The sequence below is a fragment of the Embiotoca jacksoni genome, unplaced genomic scaffold (genome assembly GCF_022577435.1).
Source record: "Embiotoca jacksoni isolate LCO1_2020_lvr unplaced genomic scaffold, fEmbJac1.0.p SCAF_51, whole genome shotgun sequence".
In the NCBI taxonomy this organism is placed as follows: Eukaryota; Metazoa; Chordata; class Actinopteri; family Embiotocidae; genus Embiotoca; species Embiotoca jacksoni.
Genome location: NW_027185405.1, coordinates 701,848 through 726,942, shown reverse-complemented (window position 1 = coordinate 726,942; position 25,095 = coordinate 701,848). Strand labels below are relative to the sequence as shown.

Genomic DNA, 25,095 nt, shown 5'->3' with positions numbered 1-25,095 from the left:
CCTGATGCTCACCTACAAACATGAATACTTTATCTCAGAGGTTCTCAACGTCGCGGTCGAAATTTCCAACATAAATATGAGGGGTCATATGAGTTAAATAATAATATTTTGAAGAAGTTTTACATCTTTCTGACTTCTCGAATTCTCTTTTTTTCTTATCAAACCTCTGAAAATCCTCAAAAAAAACAACCAGAAGTTTAGTTTGAATTATGTCCACTAAGATTAATTCACACTCGTGAAGAGTGATTCCATGTAAACGTTATTTACTGTTAAGGACTAAAATGCCCAAATTGACATGTTTCTCACATTCAAAACTTTTTCTCTTCTTAAAACTCAAAGTCACAATCAGAAGTCGAAGCAGGTAAAAGTGTCGAAAATATCAAAACCTGCACGTAATTCTGTTTTCCAAATTTGAACGTAAAGTCTTTCCAAAGAAGCAAGTTTCATCCTGGTCGTTTGATAAATCGGGTTTTATCATGAAAGAAGAACCAAACGTGGTGTTTTAAATTCCCCCTCTGTCCCAAACACTTCTCCTTCTTCTCCACGGCAACGACACCAGAGGCTCATGGGTATTGTTGTGTAAAGACCCATTTTTTTTTACTGGGGGCCACAACATAAACCTTCCAGGGTCGTTACATGACTGAGGACGGTCCTTTAAAGACATAAAATGGGAACCAGTGGAAGACGTGACTTCATCATCAGCCGTCGCTCCGTCGCTCCTCTGCTGCATTTTTAAAGGAAGCTGGGAGAGAAGCTTCAAGCAGGATTCCAGTTTCCTTTTAAAAAATTCAAGAAGTGTCTCGGCGAGTCAAGATTTTATGAAGATTTGGCCAAATCCAGTTGCTAGGAAACGTCGGCAGGCAGCATCCAGTCCGAACACAGCAACGACGTAAACAGGAAGTCCCTTCGGCATCGCGACCTACAATAACAATATCATGATGATCACGAGATGTTCACATTTATGGAAGACGGCGATCGGGGTGAAGTGATAAAGTAAGTCAGGATACTTGAAGAAGGAACATTTTGAGGGTTCGTTTTTGTGATGAATAACACGTTGAATATTTAGGACGATGCCGAAGACCACGTCGAGGCTCTGAGACTGCTGTCGTTTCATTTCTCCAAATCCTCCAGTCAAATATAAAACTCCTAAATCCACTTTTAACAAACACACCGACGACAAAAAGCAGCTGGCCGAGTGTCCGGCTGTACGACCTGCTGACGATAATAAACATGAGGACATCTTACATCTACGGTGATCGAATCCCGTGTTTGAACGGCAATTCAACACGTTGGTTTCCTTCTCTTTTGAGTTGCACGTTTTCCTTCTGCAGCTCACGTTTCTTTTCTTTTCCTCTTCTCAACGCACTTCAAAGCCTCCGTGCGACTGCGTGTGAATCGGATGTGATTGTCGCCGTGCTCACGAGGGGCTGCAGAACAGGACCGGAGCCGAGCACGCGGCCGGCGAGGCCCGTACCTCAAAATGTTCAAAGCTTATGCGTTCGTGTTTGTGCGCGTGTTTATTTTTGCAGGATCTGGTCCCAGGCCTTCGAAAAATGGGGACAACTTCTGATTTGTGACGAAACCACAAACCCCCGGAAGTGTTTTTAGTTGTTTTTTTTTTAAATCTGTCCTTTTGATTTTGCAGCATCACCTCAAAAACAATCGTCTGTTCACGCCGCAGACGGCGGTCACGTCGGGGTCAAAGTTCATCGGTCTGAACCTGAATCATTCGAGGATCGTTCCGGTCGGGGCGGACGCTCCCGTCGGTTCTGATCATATTTCAGTCGCCGATGTTGACGTTGACGTCGGGAACTCATTACGTCTGACGGGACGATCAAACGAGCTGCAAACAAATCAGCTGTTCGGCCAAATGATCTGAAACACTTTGTTTGGAGGACAAATCCACAGCAAGTCTCCAAAACCCGTCATCACGGAGGAAACCTGCAAATGCACGACAACATCCTGAAGTAAAGTCAGCATGTTAACATCAGCTGAAAACATCACACGGTAAAAGTTACCGTCAAAATACGCCAATAGAAAATATCCTACGCTAGAACCGAAAAGACAAGTGAAGCTGTTGTCCTCTCTCTCAGTCCTTCCTCCGGCAGCGACGGATTCCTCTCGTGTTCGGCGTGTCCGGGAGCAGACGGTCATGTGAGCGAACCACGGCCCTCTGAACACACACACACACACGCACACGCGTGTTCCTGCTGCGTGTGCTGCTGCGTGTCATGTGTTGGAGGGGCGGGGTTGGAAATGAAAGTCACGGAGGGAAAAGGGCAGCGTTGATCTTTTTTTACTCCACGCGCACGCGCGCGCGCACACACACACACACACACACACACACACACAGAGGTGGTGTTTGCCAGGCCAGGTTTCTGCGGTGCGTGAGCAGGCTGCATCCCAGCAGTCACCATATGGACGAGTACTGAAGTCAGAACACAGAGAAAGAACATCGGATGGACAGAAGGAAGAGAGAGGAGGGATTTAGAGAGGACGATGGAGCGAGGAGACGAGGTAGGAACACATGCAAAGGAAGGAAGTAAAAACAAAAGGACGGGTGTGAGGAAGACTGTGGAGGAAGATGAACGCATACAGGAGGGAGGATTATGCAGGATGGAGGGATGATGGGACGTGGAAGCTATTTTAAGTACAGATGGAAGCTGGGAAAGATGAAGGCATGGTGGGAATTGGAGGAAGGATTGGAGGGTAGGAGAGGAGAGAGGATTGAAAGAAGGGGGATAGGATGGAAGTAAAAAAAGAGGATGAGAGGAGAAGAAGAAAAGAGGGAACGATGCAAAGATGGAGACGAGGAAGGAGGGATGAGAAATGTGGCAAAAGATGGAAAGTGTGGTGAGGATGAGATGTTAAAAAGGAGAGCAGGAACAGAAAGGGTGGAGGAGGATGAACAGATTGATGGAGGGATTATAAAGATGGAGGACGGGTAGTCTCCAGGGGAAAGATGGAGGGATTGTGGGTTCGGAGACTGGAGGTCCATAAAGTTTAAGTTTTCCACAATAGTTATGGATTCACACCACATATTCTGTTTCAACTTTAAGTGATAAAGAAAGTTAATATAAACTCCTGTCTGGACTTAATGCTTTGAGAATATCATATTCAGCAAAACTGAAAAGATTTTTTTTGAAGATTTTGAAGTGATACTTGTCAGTACGTCCAAGTTTAAAAAAAAAAAAAAAAAAGATCCTCAAGCTGCAGGACACAGTACAACATGTATCGATGGCAAATGATTTATCATTAATAATAACTAATTACAAGGTCAACAAATTTGGCAAAAAAAAAAAAAATAAAAATAGTAGTCATACTTCACTAAAGCTTCACTTTCAGTGAGCTGCTTCTTAAATTCAACGTTTTCCTTTAGGACTTCTGAATGGGGCTCCAGTTCCAGTGCTTTAACGTTCCACCAGTTTGTGTGCATCTGACCGTTTCACTCCTTTAAAGTTATTAAAAATGATTGACAGATTCTGGACAGGAAACCCACAAAATTCACAATTAAAAATAATCCCATCTAAAGTTTCTCCGGTTTCCCTATTTTGGGGGAAATTTGGAATTTTTCCTGCCAAACATAATGTCAAAGAGCCCCAATTCATTCTCTACAAACACAAGAAAGCACAAGAACAAGCTGTTTGGTAAATAACAGTTTATTTGAAAACCAGGCTGTCTTTTTCTGTGGCCAGTTTAGCTGCTGCCCTGTTTGGCGGCCAGCCTCTTGTCTCTCTCCTCGGCGATGGTCAGACGGATTCCCTTTCCTCTGGGCAGGGACACCCACGGCTTGTTGCCCTGGAAACCAGCGTGGCAGAAGGAGGGGGACAGAGATCAGAGAAATCGGTTAACGCGGACGATAAAAGGGGGTGAAATGTTTCAACACTAACAGGTCGGGTCAGAGGAAAAGTTTGCGGTTTTATTTCCGGACATTTTTTATTAAAAACAGGCAGCAAATTATTTAAAAGGAATAATAAGGATCTTCAGTCATAAATCTTTACAGAGCAACAGGTTGATTTAGATTAAAAACACCAGTAAATGAAAAATACTATGAAATGTTTGAGAGAAGCGAAACACTTGATGGCTCGAACGTTTTTCTGACCGCCGACACGTCAACACCAACATGGAGGTGAAGAAAAGCCCGACGGAGAAACGGCAGCGGCCAAGTCAAATGTCAGGCGGTTTATTATCGACTCCCTCCGCAGGCCGGGGACTCGACATCAGTCAGCGAGCGTTTGAGGCGACGGCACGGAGCTCCGTTCATGAAGCTTTTTACACCGCATGTCACCAGAATCAGAAGAAAACACAAAATGCTGAACTCAAAGCTGCGTGCTTCCTGTTTTATTCCCTTAAATGTATGTTTATGGCACCATGCATGATGTTGTGTCTTGCAGCTTCGTTGGTATTTATTCAGAAATAAGGAGTTATTGGGTGAAATATTCAGCTTGTTATTTTTAGTCTGCTGAAAGCTAATTAACTCAGAAACCACTGACTCGGCATTTTACTGGTTTTGTTATGGAAACAAAAAAACCTCTACATTGTGTAATATTGTATATTGCTTTGATTATGTGCATGTTTTTACGGACTGAGCTTTCAAGCCACCGCAGGAAACATTTAGGTTTAATCTTGTACATGAAACCAGTATTAAACATTAATGCTGCCACTTGTTGAGAGTTTAGTTCCCATTTTTGGTTCCATTAACCAGAAGTTTTGAACTGCAGGAAGAAGTTGTGCTTTTGTTCTTGAGAAAAGGTTTAAACCGTTTTATTTAATGGAGCTCAGAACTTCTTAGAGGAATTGGTCGGTTATTTTCATTGCTGATCAAAACCAGAAATTGTCATCACCGCTCCAAAGTCTGTTTCTACAAACACATCGTATTTATATTTCCACGTGTTCTCACCTTGCCAATGACGAAGATGTTGGAGAGCCTTGTGGCGAAGTTGTTGCCCGTGCTGTCCTTGACGTGCACCACGTCGAAGGATCCAGGGTGACGCTCTCGGTTGGTGATCACGCCGATACGCCCCAAGTTAGCGCCGCCAGTCACCATGCACAGGTTAGCTGGAGAGAGAGGAGAGCGTGAGGAACCTTCACCACAAAAAAGAACCGGAGCGTATTCCTGCAGGTCTTCAACCTACAAGTATCAAACTTGATGAAGTCGGTGATCTTGCTGGTTTCCAGGTCGATGCGGATGGTGTCGTTGACCTTGATGTTGGGGTCGGGGTAGCGGATGGTGCGGGCGTCGTGGGTCACCAGGTGGGGGATTCCCTTGGTGCCGATGATGATCTTCTTCACCTTGCACAGCTTGTACTGCAGAGGAAGAGGAGCCGCGTTAGAAAAAAAAGAAGAAGAAGAAGAAGAAGTTGTGCCCGGCGTGTGAAGCGATCGTCTGACGCTGGGAACAACGACTCCTCCCCATCTGCAGCGTTAATCCGTCTCACAGCAGAAGGATTTTCTACCAGATTTGACCAAGGTTTTAAAGATTAAACCAGTTTCAAACACCGCCGGCTGTCGGTTGGCAAAAAGACCAAATCCTTTGAAAAGAAGAAGAAAAAAAAAAAAAAGCCGTCTCGCGTGACGATTACACCTGACAAGTCGGCCAAGAACACCGAATCTTCAGATCCCGGCGCCGAGCATGTGGTGACACCTGCTTCTACCGACAACATCGCTGAACTGAATCCAGCTTCTTTACCAAAGAGAGGGAATTTACTGCCGCAGCCCGACACGGCAACACACTTCTGCTTCGTAATAGACGATAACTCCCCGGAGAAAAAAAAAACCTGAATGTAAAAGACGTCTCCGGGTCTCACCTTGGCCTCCTCAGCGGTGATGCGGTGGACGGTGAAACGTCCCTTCACATCGTAGATCAGACGGAAGTGCTCACCGGTCTTCTCGATGCTGATCACATCTGCGCAAACAGAAAACAGTTTTGGCATCAAAATCATGTTGATATTTAATATTTATGAGGTCGTCAGACTAAAATCCTTTCAGTCAAATGTTGTAGAGAACTTAGTTCAAGTGTACGATTATTACAATGTGCCATTCAACAGTTTCCAATCAACTCAACGTCGTGTGGAGACGAGATATTTCCACGACTACATGCACTTTTTAGAGTTACAGAAACAAATCACATCCTTAATTCCAGATGGAAATCTAATTTTTGACTTATCAGCTTCATTTTCCAGGTAAACGACAGACCACCTTGAAATGAAACGAGAATCAAAGAGGAAAGTGGCCCAACGGAGACATTTGAGGACGGAGCCGTCTCTCCACATGTTCAGGTACGAATCTCTGTCACAGCGGCAGATCAGAGAGTTCAGTATCTGTCAAGGACACTTTCATCAGACATGCAGCCAAATGGGAGTTTCAGCGTTTGGATCTCCGCAGACTATTAAAAAAAGAAAACACTGAATAAAATGTCTTAAGAAAAACATTATGCTCAATCAATATTAATTTAAATTTAAAATAACTAGATTTCATTCACATTGCAACCGGAGCTTTTTAAACCGGGTCCTGCTCTGCTCTCGGCCCACAGTTTTTACTGTGGATGTATAAATAGAAACCGATCATTGTGCCGCAAAGGCTTCCCTCGGATTCGGAAAATTAAAACGCAGCACCTCCACATGAGGCTGTTGGCCGGCGTTGAGGTGGAGAAGGACGTGACAGGAGGAGACGTGACTGCTACTGCAGCCCACTGATCCACAAAGAGTTCAGAGAGACGGCTCCAAAAAAGTGAAAGCCTCTGACGTGAGATTATTAACACCAGATTTACTACACACACACTACATGATTAAAGCTTGGCGGACTCATTTTGTCAGTAATTACACAAAGAAAAATAAAATAAATAACAGTAAAGAAGCATCATGGAGAAAATATCGTCACATTTTCCCCAGTTTTAAAGTGACCGCATTAATGACCGAGTAAAATAAAAAATTAGTTTTAGTTCCCAGTTTCTAATCATCTAAGATGATTGCAGCTGCTGCTGCGTCATCACTGAGCCATCAAAAAAACATTTACATTTGAACTAAACTGACTTAAACTGTTTCGATATCTCACTTTGATGCACATCTAAATTAAATGACTGACTGGTCTCCGACCTTCGTCTTGTCTGATGTGACATTTTCTTATCGGTAAAATCCATCTAAAATCCAAAGTGACCTTTCTGACAACCAGCTGGAGAACACGTCCCGATAAAGACGGAAGAAACAGACCTTTAATAGGAGAAAGACGGAGTCTGTTCGACTCCTTAAATCACAGCTGATGTCCCTGATAAAAGAGGCTTTCTATTCTCTTCCTGAGGAGCTGCTGCCTTTAAAGAAATCTCACGACCACAACGAAGCACAGACGATTAAAAACCTGGTATTTATTCTGCACTTTGAAGAAAGCATCATATGAGAGTTGTAGTTGGAGCTCAGAACTTCTTAGAGGAATTGGTCGTGTAGTTTCAGCTCATTGCTGATCAAACCCACAAATTCATCACTGCTCCTCGTGTCCAAACACGGCGACAGAGGCGTCAATGTGCACGTTAGATTGGAAACAATAAACGACACCGCAAATCTACTACTTTTCAACATCTTAGTAATCCTCGCAGACAGCTGTGACGCTCACCCATGAATCCAGCCGGGTAGGTGATGTCGGTGCGGACCTTGCCGTCGATCTTGATGAACCTCTGCATGCAGATCTTCTTCACCTCGTCCCCCGTCAGGGCGTACTTGAGGCGGTTCCTCAGGAAGATGATGAGGGGCAGGCACTCCCTCAGCTTGTGGGGACCGGTGGAAGGACGAGGAGCCTGAGAGAGGAGAAGCACAGCGGGGGTCAAGGTGGGACAAGCAGGCGACAAACGGCAACTTGCAAAACTTTATTTCACGATAAAAGTTTGAAATTGATTCAGAGAGCTTTCTGTGAGATTGGACCTGAATCTTTGCAAAATTAAGAAGTAAGAGCGTTCATTTTTCTGGACTGCGATGATGAACTGCAGTAAATCAACTGGTGCCTAAAAGGTAAAAAGCTCATAAGCAGAAATGTGGTTATTTTTCACTTGATGTTGACAGATTGAAGAAACTATGAATTGAATCTCTGCAGTTTAGGATGCGTACTGCTCATTAAAAATGTATCATACGTTTCTGCTCAAAGCCTCGCTTCCCCAAAGAGCCTGAAGTTGTCGTTTTCTAACACAAACACAGCTGTACGTACTTTGTGTCTCCAGAGAAGAACCAGTACAACCAGGCGATAAAAGCAAGCCCCGAGTTTTATTGGTAAATGATTCAGGTTCGTTGACACAATATTCTGTTTTACCCCCAAAAGAGTCAATTAATCAAAACAGTTTACAACCCACAAAGTAATTAACACTTGTTTTGAATTCCCAACTTGCACTTCTACTACTACTACGACTACTACTACTACTACTAATAATAATAATTATAATAATTAAATCCCAGCTAACAGGTTGAATTTGTAATATTGTGATTATAAGACTAATAACAAAAAGGGCCAGTTGATGTGGACAAATTCAAATATTAAATTTTTGGGACCAAATACCTCAGAGATGTGCATTTAGATGAATAATCAATAGAAATGTGGATTTAATAACCAAATCTGGGAAGTTGGGACGGGAAGACGGGAGTAAGGCTGGATTTCAACATCCCAAAAACCTGAGAGGAAATCGAGTCTCTTCACACGATGGTGATAAAATAAGAATATGTCTTTAAACTTGAGCTTTTCACACACACATACACATTCATATATTCATATACTGGATCATTACTTACGAAAACCCCGGTGAGCTTGTCCAGCATCCAGTGCTTTGGCGCCGCGACGCGCTTCAGGTGCTTCTTCGGTCCTCTTGCCTGGAGGAGAAGAGACACAGCCGGGTCATCACAACTGGGAAAAACAGCCCGGTGGCGGCGGCGGTACTCTGGGAAACTTAACTACAACCACAGCGGCTTATTTTCGGGGTGTAAAATGTGATAAAAGAGGCTCCGCTGGGTCGGTCCGGTTAGCACGCGACGCTAACGCGCCTCGGGAATGAATGCAGGTCAACGGAGCCGGCTGCGGCCTAGCCAGGCTCCGGCCGGCCCGGGGAACGGACAGGCTTTATGTCTCGTTTTAACTGAAACTAGGAACTCATTTTAAATTAAGATAAATAAATAAAAACGTCAGAGAAACGCACGTTTCCACAGGCTAACAGCAGCTTTCGTTTTATTACGCGAGCTAGCAGCGATAGCCACATTCAGGCTAAACGTGACACAAACCGAAGACGTGTCGCTTTAAATCGTCTTTAAAGAGCAAAATCCGCGGATTTTGGAAACAATATAAACATCTAATATATCACGAGATGTGCAAATTCAAACCGGGACGGATGTGAGTTCGATAGTACAACAGCGAAAAGCGATGTTTGGGGATTAGTTCAGAGAAGGATCGTGAGGAGGAACAGCTCACCATGTTGGAGTCTGCGGGGGAAAGGACCTCCCGGCTTCCGGTCTTGAATGATAATGCCTCCTACGGCAGACTGGGAGGGACATAAAGACGGAAAGGCGCAAGCAAAATTCGGATTACATTTTACTTTCTTACTTTCTTTATTTTGAAGGAAAGATATGAGTTGATATATATATATATATATATATTCAATATATATTATTATATACTATAATATAATTAGTCTTTAAAGTTGTTGCCCCGTTTAACAGTTTTAACATACAGGGGGGGAAAGGCTATTTGTAATTACTTCTAACATGACTGGGCTTAATCAGCGTAATAAAAAATGACTAAGCAGTTTAATATGTTTGACAACAGAGGAGCAAAAGCACATATAAGTGCATGTGCAAAGCAAGTATGATGTAACTAACGCTAACACAAAATACAACTGAAACTGATTTGGATGTTATTAGTTTTGACCTGTTGATGGCACAAGAGGGAAAAAGATGGGGGTCACCAAGGTCACGGTAAGGTCATAGGCAGCTAACATGATTTTTTTTTTTTAATAATAATAAATAAGGCCACATTTTTTGCATCACAGTAATAAAAGCAGCAGACTGAATTCATCTCAATGGGGACATTTCACTTTAAAGAGTTCAGACATCACATAAACCCTCCGTTCGCTGCCGCCGCTGCTCGTACGTGGTTTCACTCCCTCTGCTCCTCTCGGCGGGCTTCAGGATGTCCCGGTCAGGAAACGCTGGCGGGTCTCAGTCCTGTTTACACAAAAGGAGATAAAACTGTGTCTTCCGCTGCCAAATGATGCACACATGTCGTCTCTCTCTCTGAAGGCATCTCTGCTTCCCTCCAGGCTGCAGGAACTAATCCTTCATCATCTCATGTGTACGTTCAACACGTAGATCTCTCTCGCTCTGAGTGACCTATTTGTTCTCTTGTTTTCTGTCTTTACATGAACAAAGTCTGCTCTTCGGTGTTCTTCCAACAGAATCAACCCACTAATCTACATTTATACATTTCACAAAGGCTCACAGAAGCTCTGCAAAGTGGCCGGCAGCAATTTGGAGACCCGAAGTCTGACCCTCCTCTTCAAAAAATACATGGTTGAAACGGCCCTCGACCAAAGGAACCAATGAGGTTTATTCAGGAGGATTAAACACAGATTTCTGGAATCAAATATGCCAAAGAAATAAAGAAGGGAGACGTTTGTTTAAACGAGCTGTCGAAAGGCTGCAGTATTGTTTAATACAGATGTAGAGTGTAATAAAGTCCAGGTGATGGCTGTAATGAAACAAGTCTGTGGCTGGAGTTCGTTTTTCATATTTCTGTGCCTAAATTCGCTCTTTTTAAGTGCTTTTCACAGAACCAGAAAACGTGACGCTGCCAGCTGAAATGTTTATCTTTTTCTTTTCTGTAAAAAGGCCCATCTTGTTATGGTGAGATTAACTTAATGAGGGGCAGAAATCTGTTGTTCTGTGGGCCGTTAATGACCCCCACCGTACAATATTTACACAGATATCCAGAAATTTAGCATTAATTGTTATTTCAATACCAAATTAATAATTTAAATGATTTTTTTTTTTTTAACAAAAGAAATGCCAAAAATTGCCCTCCACACTTTCAATGCAATGAATTAATGAATTAGAAAGCGCCCCTGACTGTGTTGTTGTGTAACGTGACCAGCAGAGGGCAGCACGGTGCTGTGTGCCCATCAAGCACCCATAAACAGGAAGAAAGAGACACGTAACGACTTTCATAACTGAAAAACATAAAACAAACAAAAAGGCAGCATTCAACATTATATCTGTGATATCATTATTGTAATTATTATTATCAGTGTTACTTTTTCATTCTAATAATAGAATTTTAATAAAGTCTTACCTTAATTTTTTTGTTAAATAAAAAATAAAGATGAAATGACAATCATTCTGCTTTTTGTCTTTAATCGCTGAATAAATTGTGTTGCATTAGATTTTATTTACATTTTATGCACATTATCTTGTATCGTACAGATGCCTGCTTTAAATTAGAGAAAGAAATGAGCAAGTATGAATTTTCACCTGCATAAAATTAAAAAGAAACTGGAGCAACTGCACTTTTCTTTGTTGATTTAAATGAATGTGAGCGTCAGTGTGTGTATTCACCATCACAGACCAGCAGATGGAAGCATTGTACAGTGAAGCTCCCCGTCTGGGACACTTAATTATCACTTGTATGCCCATATATATATAACATACTCAAATGAAGCATTGGTAATGTTCATTTAAACATGCCTGTGGTTATTATTCTGTTTACTGGACCTTTATTTGTGACTGTATCATCTTATATTCTGTGCTTCTGTCTGGTTTTACATATATATATATATTATAACATATTAAACATGAGTTCATGGAAAACTGTCCAAGGTATAAACCATATGTGGCGTTTTAATGACAAGATATTCACTCCAGCTCAGTTTTCAACTTCTTTATTTTCCTCCCAAACTTCAGAGCCGTAACAAAAATACAAGCATTTTTTTTTCCAATATGATCTCAGTCATTTACATACAGATATACAAGTGAGAGCCGGTGAGCAAAAAGTGCTTTTTTAAAAATCATCTTTGAATAATAATTATTTCATCATTCGAAAAAAAAAAAAAAAAACAATCAAGGAAAAGACACTGAAAGTCGAACCAACAAGAAAATACAATCTACAGATTTAAAGGACGATGGGAAAAAGTAAAAAGTGGATTAAATCAGTGCAGCGTCGGCTTCAGCGTCACCAGCTGAACGTTTTCATCGCTGTGGAGGAGAAACCTTTTCTGCTGGTGTCGACGTGTTTCACGGCCCTTGGACGTGTCGGGACATTTTTAGTGACCCCGGAGGCAGCGCTCGAGTGAGTGACCGATCGCTGCTGTCACACAGAAACTGGGAATCTGCTTCATTCGTCGTGGCGACCGTGAAGGTTTTACAGGGACACAAATCTCAACAACAACAAACACGGAGGCTTTTTTTTTTTGGTGGCACTTTCTGATAAGGCAGCATTTATACAAGGTGTATAAGATGTAATAATATTAATAAGTCATTTATTAATGCTTTATAGATCAGTTATAAGCTATTAATAAGAACACCTTGTCAGGAGGTTGAGACTTTGCTGTCTTTTGAGCTCTTTTTATGACTTGTGGAGACTCCGCCGATGGACTGTTTGTTCACTGCAGGACATCTGGACCAAAGTCCATGTATTCACTGCATGTTTTTGTTTTTTTTACTTGAGAGTAGAATAATAAATCCATTATCGAACTGATTGAGCCCTCCAAGCCCACAACTGTGACTCCAACCAAGACAAATAATGTCTTCGGATGCACCAAACCACGACGTCCTTGGACGCTCCTGGACAAACATTAGTTGATCGGGTTCATACTGATTCCTTGGGGACATCTTGGTTTCATTATTTCCACAGAATCTGCCGGTACTTTGGTGGGTTTTCAGTAATATATATGTCTGTCTGATGACATAAAACACAAACATCCTTTGGTTTTTGACTGTTTGAGCCATTTGAATACATTAACTTGGGCTTTTTTTTTTGCAACAATGACAGGATATTTAACACCCTTACAAGATTATGAAATTGCTGCAGTTTTATAGCACTTCTGGGATGTCAGAATACCAATTTGGGGAAGATTTCCTTTGCAATAATAACTTGGAACTGGAGGAAGTCAATGTGAACTGAAGGAATTAGGTCTTTAAAGAGTCCTTGTACAAGAGGAGGCAACAGGATGGACGATGGAGAACCAATTAGAGTTGATATTCTCCTTTAGTGACATTGTAGTTTGAGCTAAAACATACAAAATCAACAGTGTGGAGCTTTGAAATCGTGTCAGCGACAGGAGAAATGCCCAAATTCAAGCAGGAAGTTGACTTTTTTTTTTTTTTTTTTGCAGGAATCAGGTTAAAAAAAGGTCATAATCCTCTGAATAGATGCAAGTTTCTGAATACTGTGAGGAGTATTTTTGGTTCAAAAGGTCTTTGCTGGGGTTAATCTGTGCTACCGTGTGTGTGGGTGAGGGGGGGGGGGGGTCGAGGAAGAAGAGGAAATGAAAGCCCTCAGACAATTCAAGCATCCCCACCAGGCAATTTTCTCAGAGGAGAAAGAAGGAGAGGAAGGGGGGAAACCTCTGGTTCACATCGAAAAAAAAAAAACATTCCCTCAGCTGGGATTAAGACTGGACCGCAACACACACACACACACACACACACACAGACAGACACACACACAGACAGACAGACACACACACAGAGGGGCTTTACAACAATGTCGAGCGGACGGAAACCAACACGAGACCGTCTTCGATCTGAAGAATGTTGTTTTGACCCACTTCGGCAACGAGACAGACGAAGACGAGAATCAGCGTCTATCTGTCGGATTTGGAGGCGACGAGCAGCATCTTTATTTATTTCTCTGGTGATTGTTATAAAAGTAAAAAAAAAATACCCAGCAAATCCCCCTTTAGAAAGAAAAAAAACGGATTCTGTCAAACTAGTCTTTCATCGGGTTTTCATTAATCGCTGCTTCTCTTGTTGCATTAAAGAAAGAGAACGTTGTAACCGAGACCTTCACCAACATCAAAACGTTGTAAAGGACAGAAGAAGTGTGTGTGTGTGTGTGTGTGTTTGTTGAGACGTCTATATTTAAATAAATTAACAAGTCTTTTTTCTACCGGCGACCTATATGTCGTCAGATTAGTGTATTTTTCGGCCTCTTCTTCTGACATCACACCTCGATACTCTGATGTGGAACTGAACAAGTGCCTGTTTCACGGCTGCTCCTCCCGTTTCCCTGCTGTAACACCATCCCGAGCCGCCGCTGTGGGTTTATTTCCATGCCTTTGTGTGCGCCTGCATGTGTTTGCGAGGATGCAAATGCACGTACAGGTGTGTTTTGTGTGTGTGTGTGTGTGTGTGTGTGCGCAGACGTGCAAGTGTGTTGGTTTTTTTTGTGCGGAGCGGGAGAAGAACCCACAATGCCCCCGATGACAGACGGCTTTTTCGTTGCCCGACGCCCTACGTCTCGTCTTACAACAACAGATATATGCGAGAGCCCCTCGTCCTGACCGTATCCATCTGCAGCAGGACGCAGCACATAAAGCCTCTATAGGGGGGGAGTGGGGGAGGAGGTGTGTACAGGGCAGAGGGTCCGGTGTCACTTTAAAAGGCCCCAGGATTTAATTTTTTTTTTTTTTTTTTTTTAACCTCTAAAGTCTGCAGCAGCAAGAAACAAAACACCTGGAAGATGGAGAGCAGACTCTATAAACCACTTAATATTCCACTAACAATCATTAACTGGCAACCACATCTGGCAACATCATGGAGGTCCGGTAGTTCAGCGTTTTATATAAAGTATTAGAAAGGAAAGTTGTGGATGTCAAAATATTTAGCCAGAAAAGATTCGGCACAATTAAAACTGAAAAAAAAAAAAAAAAATTAATTTACAAAAATATTGACACGTGAAGGCATCACATGTGAAACCTCAAAACACTCTAAGGCCATGAGGCAATTATGGAAAGAGAAAATATATATAAACAGTGAAATTAAGTAAATGGGCCAATTTGTGAGTTTTGCTTTTGCTTGTTTGCTATTTTATGCATATTTTATATATATAAAGCTTCTGAAGCTTGTGGCTTTTGAAAAAGGTTTTGGATATCGTGTAAAAACCCAGATCCTGTTTTACGTGAATTTTTTTTTTTCTTTTCCACATGATAAAAATCATATGTGCTTTTTCAGTTATTCATGCGAGTTGTGAAATGTAACTTAATGTGAATTAACCTTATTTTTTTTTTTTTTTTTCATTTTACCCAACAATTCCACTCCAAGGTCCTCTTACTGGCTTTTTTTTTTTTCCCCCACAGCTTTCAGCAGTATCACATGGCACAGACACAGATTCGACACGCTGGCTCAGTAGCCGTTATGATGTAATCCAACACTTTCAGGTTTTTCTTCAAAGTGAAGCACTGAAGTTCATTTGCATGTCAGAGCCGAGGGCTCGAGAGAAGCTATGCATGCGACTTGTGCATGTTTTGAGGGATTTACATGAATATTTCACAGGTAAAGTTTATTTTGATTCTAGTGAGCTGGACAAGTTGAACAAAGGACCTCCAACGTGACTGCCAGAGTGAGCACCATGAGCTTGTCAAGATGAGTACGACTGTAAAACAAGCAGATTTAATGCCGACGCTCGCTTTAGCCACAAAAAGTCAAAGCTGCACGTGAAACATCCTTCTGGTCTGATCCCAACCATCCTACTGGTTGCACTGGTGTGCATCAGGCTGAGTCTCACATGCTTTTAGTAGACGCTAGCTTGCCTCCTGTTACTGCAGCCCACGCAGCTCCAGCGGGTGTGCGGCCAAAGATTAGTTTGAAAAGCGTGAAACGAGGTTTTCTAACGTCAGATTTAAGCTACACGAGTTGAAACTGTGATTTTATTTTGAAGGCTTTGTAGTGCTGCGGCTCGCCGACGCTGAGGAGATTCACTCTCGTGTAAACGGAGCAAAAGTTCGACGTTTTAAAAACGAAAAAGGTCTTTAGTTTTAGCCTCGGTGTCGAGATTTGGTACCGAATGACGAGCCGTTTGTCGACACCCATCCCCAAGATGTGGACCAGCGTGTTGCCACACTTCAACCAAACCACGGTGTGTGTTCAGGTCAGAGGCGGGCTAACAGCAGCCGCCAGGCCTGATGACAACCAAGCACTTCCTTATCAGGCGCATGGAGGTCTGTAGGGGCTGAACATCAAAGCGAAAGAGCACTTATGTCCACAAATGTTGACAAAACCTTGTATGTTCAATGTGAGGAAACGGCATCCAGGGTCACGGATACCCGACACACGTACAACGCAGAGACGACTTGCATGACCGAAGAAGGGCTTTCGATTGTTTTAATGAGGCGGTGCTGCGGTGCCAGACAGTTTCCTCCATTAATGTCCCGTGCTCAGAAAGATTCCACATTTCTTGATCTAATTCATTATGTTCAGAAAAGTCTAACCGACTACAGAAGCGCTCCTCGTCCGACGACTCCTGATGGATATCAACCAGTCTTAAATAACATGTTCTATGAATACGACTGCTTGAACTAAATTCAAACAAAAAAAAAAAAAGAGAAAAGAAAGAAGTACATTGAGATAACCAGTTCTCAGACAATCGGTTTCTTTGTGAAGCCAACGAGACGGGAGGCTCGTTCCCGTGAGACCAGACTCTAATATTGTCTATTAAGAAAACAGGAAGCGTAGTGTTTGCCGTCCCGTCGCAAAAAACTCCCATAAAGTCACGCTTTCCCATTTTCCTTTTCCTTAAAGCGCCGACTCGATCAAGAGAGGACGGCTCCGAGAAACGAGGGGGCCCGAGTCCAACAGGTGTATCTTACTGGTCTTTATAGTTTTGTTTCCAAGACGTTGGCTCAAATGTCTCTCGTCAAGCCTTCTCATGTCAATCAACTTGTTTTCATTAAGCCACAACGACGGAGTGATCGAGGAAAGAGGAGGAGAGGAGCAAAACAAAAAAAAGAAGAAGTCGTCTGGCTCCGTGTTTCTGTTCATACTCTGCTAATGCTTCTGTCTTTTAAACCAAAAAGGAAAATATTAATCAGAGTGGAACCGCTGCTGGTTTCATCGCAATAAAGAAAACTGATTGAATGAAAACCAACAAAGCGAGCCGTCTTGCGTTGCTTGGCTCTTCGGTTTCCTTGTTTTTAAATCGACCGAGAAAGTGAGGAAAGAGTAAAACAAAAAAAGGGAGAGAAGTCTTCCCTCTCTTTGTCAATCAATTCCAACGGATCTTCCTGTTTTTCGAAAGGTCAGCATCCGGCCGGCACGTCCGACATGAAATCGAACTCGTTCTGCCCCAGCCAGAGCTCGGGCAGCTCGTTGGCTCGGTCCAAACCCAGCTCCACCACCAGAGACATGAGAACCTCCTCGTCCACGGGGTCAAAGTCGATAATTCCAGCTGCGGCGGCGCCCTGGTTCCCCATCCCGATCCCCACGCTCATCCCGCCGCCTCCGAGGCCTCCGGACGGCCCCAGCAGCTGGTTCCCCGTCCCCAGCGCCGAGGCGCCGAAGCCCCTCTGAGCTCCGCCGGGCGCCGGGTGTCCGGTGGAGGCGCCGGCCAGGTTCTGGTAGTGCGAGTTGAGCTTCTGTAGCTGCATGCTGGCGATGAGGTGCGGCCCCGTCTGCAGGCAGAAGGGCTGCGGTTTGGAGAGCGGCGCCGACGACAGCGACGACCCCGGAGAGGACGCGGTGCCGGCGGACGGGACGAAGGGCACGACGGAGGTCTTGGAGGACGGGTAGTGGAGAAGGGAGGTCAGAGGAGAGGAGGAGGAGGACAGGTCTTTCATCGCAGCGTGGGCGTTGCCAGGGAACAGCAGTGAGGTCATCACCAGGAAAACCCAGAGCCTGCAGGAGGAGGAGGAGGAGGAACCAGGAAGAGAGAGGGAGATGTTACGCAATGTCATCGAACTGGGACATGAGGAGGAAGAGATAAGCTGGTTAGCAAAACAACAGGCCTGCTCCGGTGGCCGATGACATCATCGGAGGACCGATGTCATTCATGATAAGACTTTGGTGTAAGAGATAGCTGAAATGATTCAACCGGTGGATGAGCCTTCCTGCCGGTTGTTCCACATCTTCAGAAAACAGATCACTTCCTGGCTCGACTAACACGTTTAATAACCGAGGACAGAATGACAAAACATCGAGGTCATTTTCACGGCGTTTCCTGACAAACACGCGGTCGAGTCAGACCGCAACAACAAAGGCGTTGTTGACTTAGCAGCAGCTTCGCTCGGGTTCTTACGACCCGGTAAATCGCTGGAGTCGGATTTGTCTGGGAAACGTAGGAGGAGGCGACCCGGTGCCTCGACGGCCGCATGACCCGGTTCAGACTGACGTTGTGTGTTTGCTCGCTCGATGTCTGCTTTTCCTCTTCACATACTGAGCAGCAAATTAACCATGAAAAGGCTCGACGAGGGTTAGTGAGTGTTTATAGGTCTATGTATGAGTGTGTGTGTGTGTGTGTGTGTGAGTGAATGGAGTTCACAACACAACAGAGCCTTTGAGGATCTCAGAGTGATTGGGTCACATGGGAGGATAAATACATATGGACCCTGAGAACAGACCATATGTCTGACTCCGTGTGTGTGTGAAGCGAGAAAATGTCACAGAGATGTGTGTGGAGGTAAAAAGGGCGAGTGAAACGCAATGTGTGTGTGTGTGTGTGTGTGTGTGTGTGCAAAACGACTCCTCGAGGCTCATGTTAAAGTCCCTGTGGTGGTTTATGTTTCACACAGTTCAAACAGCATGTGTGCCTTTACGTACACACACACACACACACACACACACACACACACACACACACACACACGCACGCACGCACACACACACTGCATCATGCAGCCGTCCTTTGAGTAAGTTAATCGCTTAATAATATGTGGTGACACACACACACACACACACACACACACACACACACACACACACACACCCTCCTCCCAGCACTGGCTCTTATTTAGCAAGAACATAATTGCTACAGGCAGGCATGCAGCTGCACTCCACTGATAGAGTTAACACACGCACAAAGATACCAAACAGCTGTCAATGGCAGCTCTGTGTGTGTGTGTGTGTGCGTGTGTGTGTGTGTGTGTGTTCATTATTCATTGACTGATTACTGTCAGGGCCAGGCTGCACATGGTGTCTCTGCTCGACAGCTTTCTACCACATGGACGTGCAAACAAACAAAAAGCAACACAACTAAGAGGCCTCACTTGCTGCACTTATTATTTTGTTTTTTTAAAGAAAAAATAGGTCTTAAAAAGCTGCAGTTTGACAATCGCTTTACATTTTATAGAGTAAAAAAAAAAAAAAAAAAAAAAAAAGCAGCCTTAAGCACAGAGAAGGGCTTCAATATATTCAATTTAGGTATTTCAAAACGTACCAAGAAACATCTCAAACCTCTCCTGCGGTTAAACATTAAAGGACGACTGGTTTATTTCCCATTAGTGCGCTGAAATCTAACCTTGTGCTCTCCACCTCCGCTGCAGAGATTCGGGAAAACAAGGCATCGTTAAAAAAAATCCAGTGTATAGTGGGGTGAAAAAACCGTCCTGCAGCTTTACGAAAAACTGTACACAGATTATTATTTTTTAACGTGAACAAAGTGGCACGTAACGCCTCAACGTGTATGCTAAGTTGTCGTTAACGCCGACAGCAAAACGGAAAGCGAATTTCTGTGTTTACTTTCAGGCGAACTTGTAACCCAAATTAAAATGATTCATGTAAATCCCCCGAAGCTCCACATCAATGGGATGAAAGGCAGGTTGAAATAAACCACATTTATCCTTGAACGACCTTCCGAAGCACTAATTATCAAAACCCGTCATCATCGGGTTTATTCTCTCTGCAGTTCCTGATTAAATCAAAACTCTTTTCAGGGATTTCATTTAAGCTCATTTCTTACGAATCTTTATCATTTAGCGTCCAAAAACACGATTGTCCTCTTCTATAAATTCCTAAACGTGCCTTCTGGTGGATGTTCAGATCTTTGAGGTGGTTACAGAGCAACTTAAAGCGGTGCGTTCACTGTAATCACGAGCGAAAGAGTTTGATTTGGGCGGACTGTTCCTTTAAGACTGAAACCCAAACCGTTTCCCAAACAGTCTGTTTTGGTTTCATTTGGTTTGAATCATCACAGACCTCATTGTTTACAGATGTCACACATTAGGAATTATGGGTATTTAAGCTGGAGGCAGAAATGTGCAAAACCCGGCCAGTAAAAACAAAAAAAAGCAACAAAAAAAACCCAAAAAAGCTTTCTTTGCAATTTTGAGATCACTAAACGTCACGTGCTAAAATTTGATTTGTCTAAGAGAATCAAGAATGATTCAACAGAGTTGTCTACACGAGTTAAGCCACGAGGTTGCCTTTGCTCGCCCCAGTGTTCCAGTTGTGAATTTTAGCCTTTACATAACAGCTTCCCCGAGACTGTAGCCCATAATAAGCTGTTATTGTCTGAGCTGAGGATGGACCGGAGCCGCCGCTCTCCTCCCGGCCGGCGGAGCAGCGGGGCGGCTCGGTGCGGCGAGGAAGGATGCTTGTGTGAAACCGCTGGAGCAGCGCCAGTGTTTTTTCCTGTTCACAGCTGACCTGACTCATTGTGTTATTCCACCACTTTTATGAGATTGTGAAATGTGCCCTGGCTCAGCTTCCCCCCCTCCCTGTAAATTGTTTCACTAGCAGTCTCGGGCTGCCGTCTTGGCCGCGGACCGGTCTGCATTCGCTTTAATTATCGGCAATGAAAAGTCTGCTCTCACTGACAGTTTTAGCAGCTCTCGGAGAAAAACAACAACAATGGGCCGCTGAAAAATGACAAGGAAATATGAAAATAGACAATCAGACTTCATCGGAGACAAAGAAGACATCTGAAAAATGATTCTTTTCTTCCGATAAAATCAGAGAAAAGCAATCGGAAGAGCTGAAACTTGTGATTTTTTTTAACTTGAAAAGTGACAGAAACAATTAACTGATGAACCAATAATCTTTCAGCACTAAATTGTACCACCGCTCCTGTTAATGGTGCCATAAAGCACATCAACATTTACAAACCCACTGTTCAGTAGCTGATTGGCACATATTTACTCCCTAAACATGAGTTTTACAGGCAAATATGATCATTTAAGTCATTGTTTTAAGCAAAAATGACAAAGTTTCAGCCTCACAATTGGGTTTCCTCCCTTAAATGTCATTATAAACCAAATATATTTGGGTTTTGAACAGTTTGAAGGTTTGGCTTTTAGTTTAGGGAACTTTTTCCCCCCAGGGTTTTCTTATGTTTAAAATGAAACTAAAATCAACTAATTATTAAAATAATGCTTGTTTAAAGCCCAACAGACACTTAACTCACTACTAAATCCTCAGTGAGGAACAATGTGAGGCGATGACAGGCGTAAACTCAGCATGTGCGCTATGAGAGTGACATTTAGTGGCTGTTATGGGGCTTTCCATCCCAACACGTGATCTTCATCACTTCGGATGAGATCGAAGAAGTTCCTAAATGGACCATAGAAACCTTGTAAAGGCCAGTAATATGGAAATATTACAGGAATTCATGGTCAAATAAAAATGTATAATCATGAGAATACTACAGCAGTGTTGTGATTTGTCAACAGGCAGAGTGAGACTAAGAGCACACACACACACACACACACAACAGAGGTTTCAATTACACAATTAAAGCCTGACAAGCAAATTGAAACGTCAGTCTGTCTCTGTCCCTTTTCTCTTGCACACGCGTGCGCACGCGCGCGCACACACACACACACACACCATATGCTGCCCCAGCTTGACACGTTCACCACTTGTTCTAATTGCCTCCATATTGAAGATGGCTAATGAGAAGCCAATTTAAGGAAAAACAAATAAATAAGCAGGCTGGTTTGACTTGTGTTCCCCAACGTTTTTTTTCTCTTTTAAACAAAATAAAACATCCTACGTACTATTAAAAATTCTAATAAACAATCTTGTGACACATTTTAATTGATTCATGTGTGACTAAAAGCTACAAAAAACTAACTTAAAATACAGCTTTTATCACTTTTTCAACATGCCAATTATTTCTAGGAGTTAAGTTGAATTGATTCACTATTAAGAGCCTGAATAGAGGATAAAAATGTAAACTTGCCACCAGCTCGTGCACCGAAACCCCTTCAGCCCGGCGCAGAAAGCTCTGGACCTCCTTTAAAAGTCTTCCACAAACACTGGAGGAGCGAGAAGAAGCACCCGTTTAAGAACTTCACATTCACAGCGCAAACACGCACTGACAGCCACAGTCACGGTGGGAAAACGCACCGGTGATGTACCGACCTGTGTGGGGAGGGGGGAGTGGAGGGGGGAGGTTGCCCGGTGCAGCCAAAAAGAATTAAAAAAGAAAAAGTGAAATAAAAGTAGATTGAAACAGTCCAAAGAAGCTGGTGTGGAGATAAAAAATAAATAAATAAATAATAAAAAAAAAAAACCCAGAGAAGTGCAAGTCGGTGTTGTTTTGCAGAGTCTGTGGAAATAAAGTGTGCTCGCTGGCTGCAGAGACTCCGGAGGGTTTGTCAGCTGCTCAATGAGCTCGTTACTGAATAAAAAGCATTTTGTGCCTCCTCACTAAGCAGACCGGTGCGACTGAGTCCGGGCTCAATGCAAACCACAAACCAAGGACCGGATTCTCCCTGGATCCGGACCGAGCCGCTGCGGATCTTACAAATACTCAAAAAGTGAAACAAACACTCTCCATAAAATAAAATGTAAAGAATTAACAGCTTTGACGCCGTGACGAAGACATCTTTTTATTCTGTTGTAGAAGTCAGACTGAGAACCAGCCAGCAGCCCCCCACCCTGTCTCATGTAATACCACTTCGCACCTCAAGGGGGCGATAGTGAGTTCCAGATAACAATTAGCTTTATTTTAACCAGAAATTGTAGGAAAAAACGTCAGTCAGATTCACGCCGTGCTCTTCCCCAGTTTGTCTAAATATGGACACTTCTCACTCACCAAAACAACAAGATGGCAACAACCTAAATCCCAAACTCTGGGTTTTTAAAATGAGTGACGCCACGGTAGCCTGGCTCCGACAGACTGTGGAAAAAAAATTAAGTTATTTAATTTAATAAATTTACATTCTTATTGGGCCTACAAAGATTATGTCAAACACACGGAACAATTAACACTTATAACATAAAATAGCGAATACGTGACGATTCGATGGGTTAAAATGGCGCTTGGTGGAGAATTGAGCAGAAAAGTAGCATAATACTCAAACTTATCTTAAAGAGTTTAGAAGTTGGGAGATGTTTCCGACTGGGCAGGAAAAAGCGCAGGTGTTGCCAACAAGATTCACAAAGACTCATAAAATATTAAAGTGTCATGAAAAGTGCCAGGACGGCAAAACTGAGGCAGAATTCAGCCTCCTATTCGTTTTATTATTATTATTATTGAAAAAAAGGCCTGTCGGGCTCTGACCCGGGGTGGATCCGGGGCTCTGACCCGGGGTGGATCCGGGCCTCCGACCCCGGGTGGATCCGGGCCTCCAGAGTTTATCCGGCGCCGCTCTGCAGGGCAGATGTTGCTCATTCTGAAGCCAAAACCATCAGGAATCAAATGGACCATTTCAGACTCTTCAGTCTTTGTCTGTGTCACTCGTCCAGAGAGAGAGAGAGAGAGAGAGAGAGAGAGGCCGGGTGGTTTGTGGGTGATTTGCATAACTACATGTTCTCTTGACATGTCTTCATGTCATTAGAGACGCTGATGAATGTGCGCTGAATGATTTATCACGCAGGTTGGAGGGAACAGAAATAAAAAAGAAAAAAAAGAAAAAGAAAAGAAAAGAAAAATGCTTGTAATGTTGAGCTTGGATGATGCTGCATCTCAGAAATGGTTGAATTCACCAGCTTTCAGATAAGAAGTGACTTCATGCAGACTACGCGGAGGGGATAATCAATACGAGCCTGCGGATACCCGTCGTGAAAATGTTTTCGGGTTTATTGTCCTTTAATTTGGGGGAATTTGGCTCATATAATTATGTTTCGTTTTTATTATGTTATAAATAATAAACAGAAAACGATTAAAGCGGAACATTTCACACACAAAAAAAAACCCCAATAAAAAAATAATTCATCATTTTACATGTTTATTAACCATTTTCCAATTCTCTCTTAGCAACCAATCAAATTAATGAGTGTGTATTAATCTTTTGCAGCAGACCACCCTGGTCCTGAACCATTGGAGGCATAAAAACAAAGTTTAAATCTACTTCCTGGTGAGTATCTGACACGATCGGCCTCGTTGGTGCTGTTTCATTGTTGTAAAGTTTGTGAGCGACTCAAAACACCAGATCTGCTGGAAAAAAAAACGATTTTCGCCGATTTAGCGTATTTTTATTCATAAGGCACAAACAAAAGGCTGTTGGGGGAGGAAGGGGGATCACGGAAAAGTGTCGTTGAAGTTGGGAGGGGAGGGGAGGGCCACCCCCCAGAAAAAAAAAGAGAAAAAAAAAACCTCTCTTCCCCCCCCCTCCCACCTCCTGCTGAAGAAGAACAAACCGGCTCCCCATTCACCTCCATTCTCCTCGGCGGTCGGCGGAGGGAGCGACGTCATTGACGACGTCATTGACGACGTGCGTCCGGCGGTCAAGTGCCACGCGCTCTCTCGCTCGGCCTCGCGTCCGTTAAGCGGATAAAAGGTGGCATCTGTCTTTATTGTGCGAGTAAATCCCCTCCGCCATTGACCGAGGACACTTCACATGTTGATGAGGAGGAGGACGTATAGGAGGAGGCCCCCCCCCCCCTCCTCCCCCTGTCTCTTTGTCTCCCCCCCCCCCCCCCCTCGGGGGGGAAGACGTTATGCAAATCAAACAAACCGTTTCCATCTATCAGACTAAATAATTACAACACGTGGGTCGAAGTGCCGGCGGACGGACGGGATGTTTTGGACCGCTCGGTTAACGGAGACCAACGATACCGCAGCTTCAGAAAAACAATTCCCCTTTTGTCAAGTAGATACCATCTACGTTGTGTTGGAAAACTTCCTCAAAGTTGAACGGGGGTTATGGAAATGTTAAAACAACAGAAAAACAAAGGAAGAGGAAGGACGGAGGTTTGGTTATTT

General features: G+C 43.4%; 2 protein-coding genes and 2 non-coding genes across 5 annotated transcripts; all 4 read right to left on the bottom strand.

Moving 5' to 3' along the window:
* Nucleotides 1-3,643: 3,643 nt before the first annotated feature.
* On the bottom strand, nucleotides 3,644-9,474 carry rps4x (ribosomal protein S4 X-linked). The gene is made up of 7 exons (XM_069172204.1): nucleotides 9,436-9,474; nucleotides 8,766-8,843; nucleotides 7,606-7,786; nucleotides 5,808-5,905; nucleotides 5,136-5,307; nucleotides 4,901-5,058; nucleotides 3,644-3,798 (listed from the first exon to the last, which is right to left on the bottom strand). The coding sequence occupies exons 1-7, from the start codon at nucleotides 9,436-9,438 to the stop codon at nucleotides 3,697-3,699; spliced, it is 792 nt and encodes a 263-aa protein (XP_069028305.1). The 5' UTR covers nucleotides 9,439-9,474; the 3' UTR covers nucleotides 3,644-3,696.
* On the bottom strand, nucleotides 4,775-4,847 carry LOC138212040 (small nucleolar RNA SNORD61). Its single transcript, XR_011179390.1, has one exon. It is a non-coding gene; the product is annotated as a small nucleolar RNA SNORD61 (small nucleolar RNA).
* On the bottom strand, nucleotides 7,405-7,480 carry LOC138212039 (small nucleolar RNA SNORD61). The gene has a single exon (XR_011179389.1). It is a non-coding gene; the product is annotated as a small nucleolar RNA SNORD61 (small nucleolar RNA).
* A 2,426-nt stretch (nucleotides 9,475-11,900) lies between the features above and the next one.
* Nucleotides 11,901-23,054, bottom strand: cited1 (Cbp/p300-interacting transactivator, with Glu/Asp-rich carboxy-terminal domain, 1). Of its 2 annotated transcripts, none has more exons than XM_069172246.1 (2): nucleotides 22,984-23,054; nucleotides 11,901-17,846 (listed from the first exon to the last, which is right to left on the bottom strand). In XM_069172246.1, exon 2 carries the CDS (start codon nucleotides 17,825-17,827, stop codon nucleotides 17,252-17,254), a length of 576 nt encoding a protein of 191 aa, XP_069028347.1. In that variant the 5' UTR covers nucleotides 17,828-17,846; nucleotides 22,984-23,054; the 3' UTR covers nucleotides 11,901-17,251. The 2 variants fall into 2 exon arrangements, with proteins under 2 accessions (XP_069028347.1, XP_069028346.1); XM_069172245.1 differs by lacking the exon at nucleotides 22,984-23,054 and adding an exon at nucleotides 22,308-22,536.
* Between the last annotated feature and the right edge of the window lie 2,041 nt (nucleotides 23,055-25,095).

Excerpts from the sequence above, each read along its gene's own strand:
- rps4x (XM_069172204.1), bottom strand. Across the intron at positions 5,308-5,807 it reads TCACCGCTGAGGAGGCCAAG|TACAAGCTGTGCAAGGTGAA; the intron begins GTGAGACCCGGA and ends CTTCCTCTGCAG. Across the intron at positions 3,799-4,900 it reads ACATCTTCGTCATTGGCAAG|GGCAACAAGCCGTGGGTGTC; the intron begins GTGAGAACACGT and ends GCTGGTTTCCAG.
- cited1 (XM_069172246.1), bottom strand. The coding sequence starts at position 17,827 with ATGACCTCACTGCTGTTCCCTGGCAACGCCCACGCTGCGATGAAAGAC.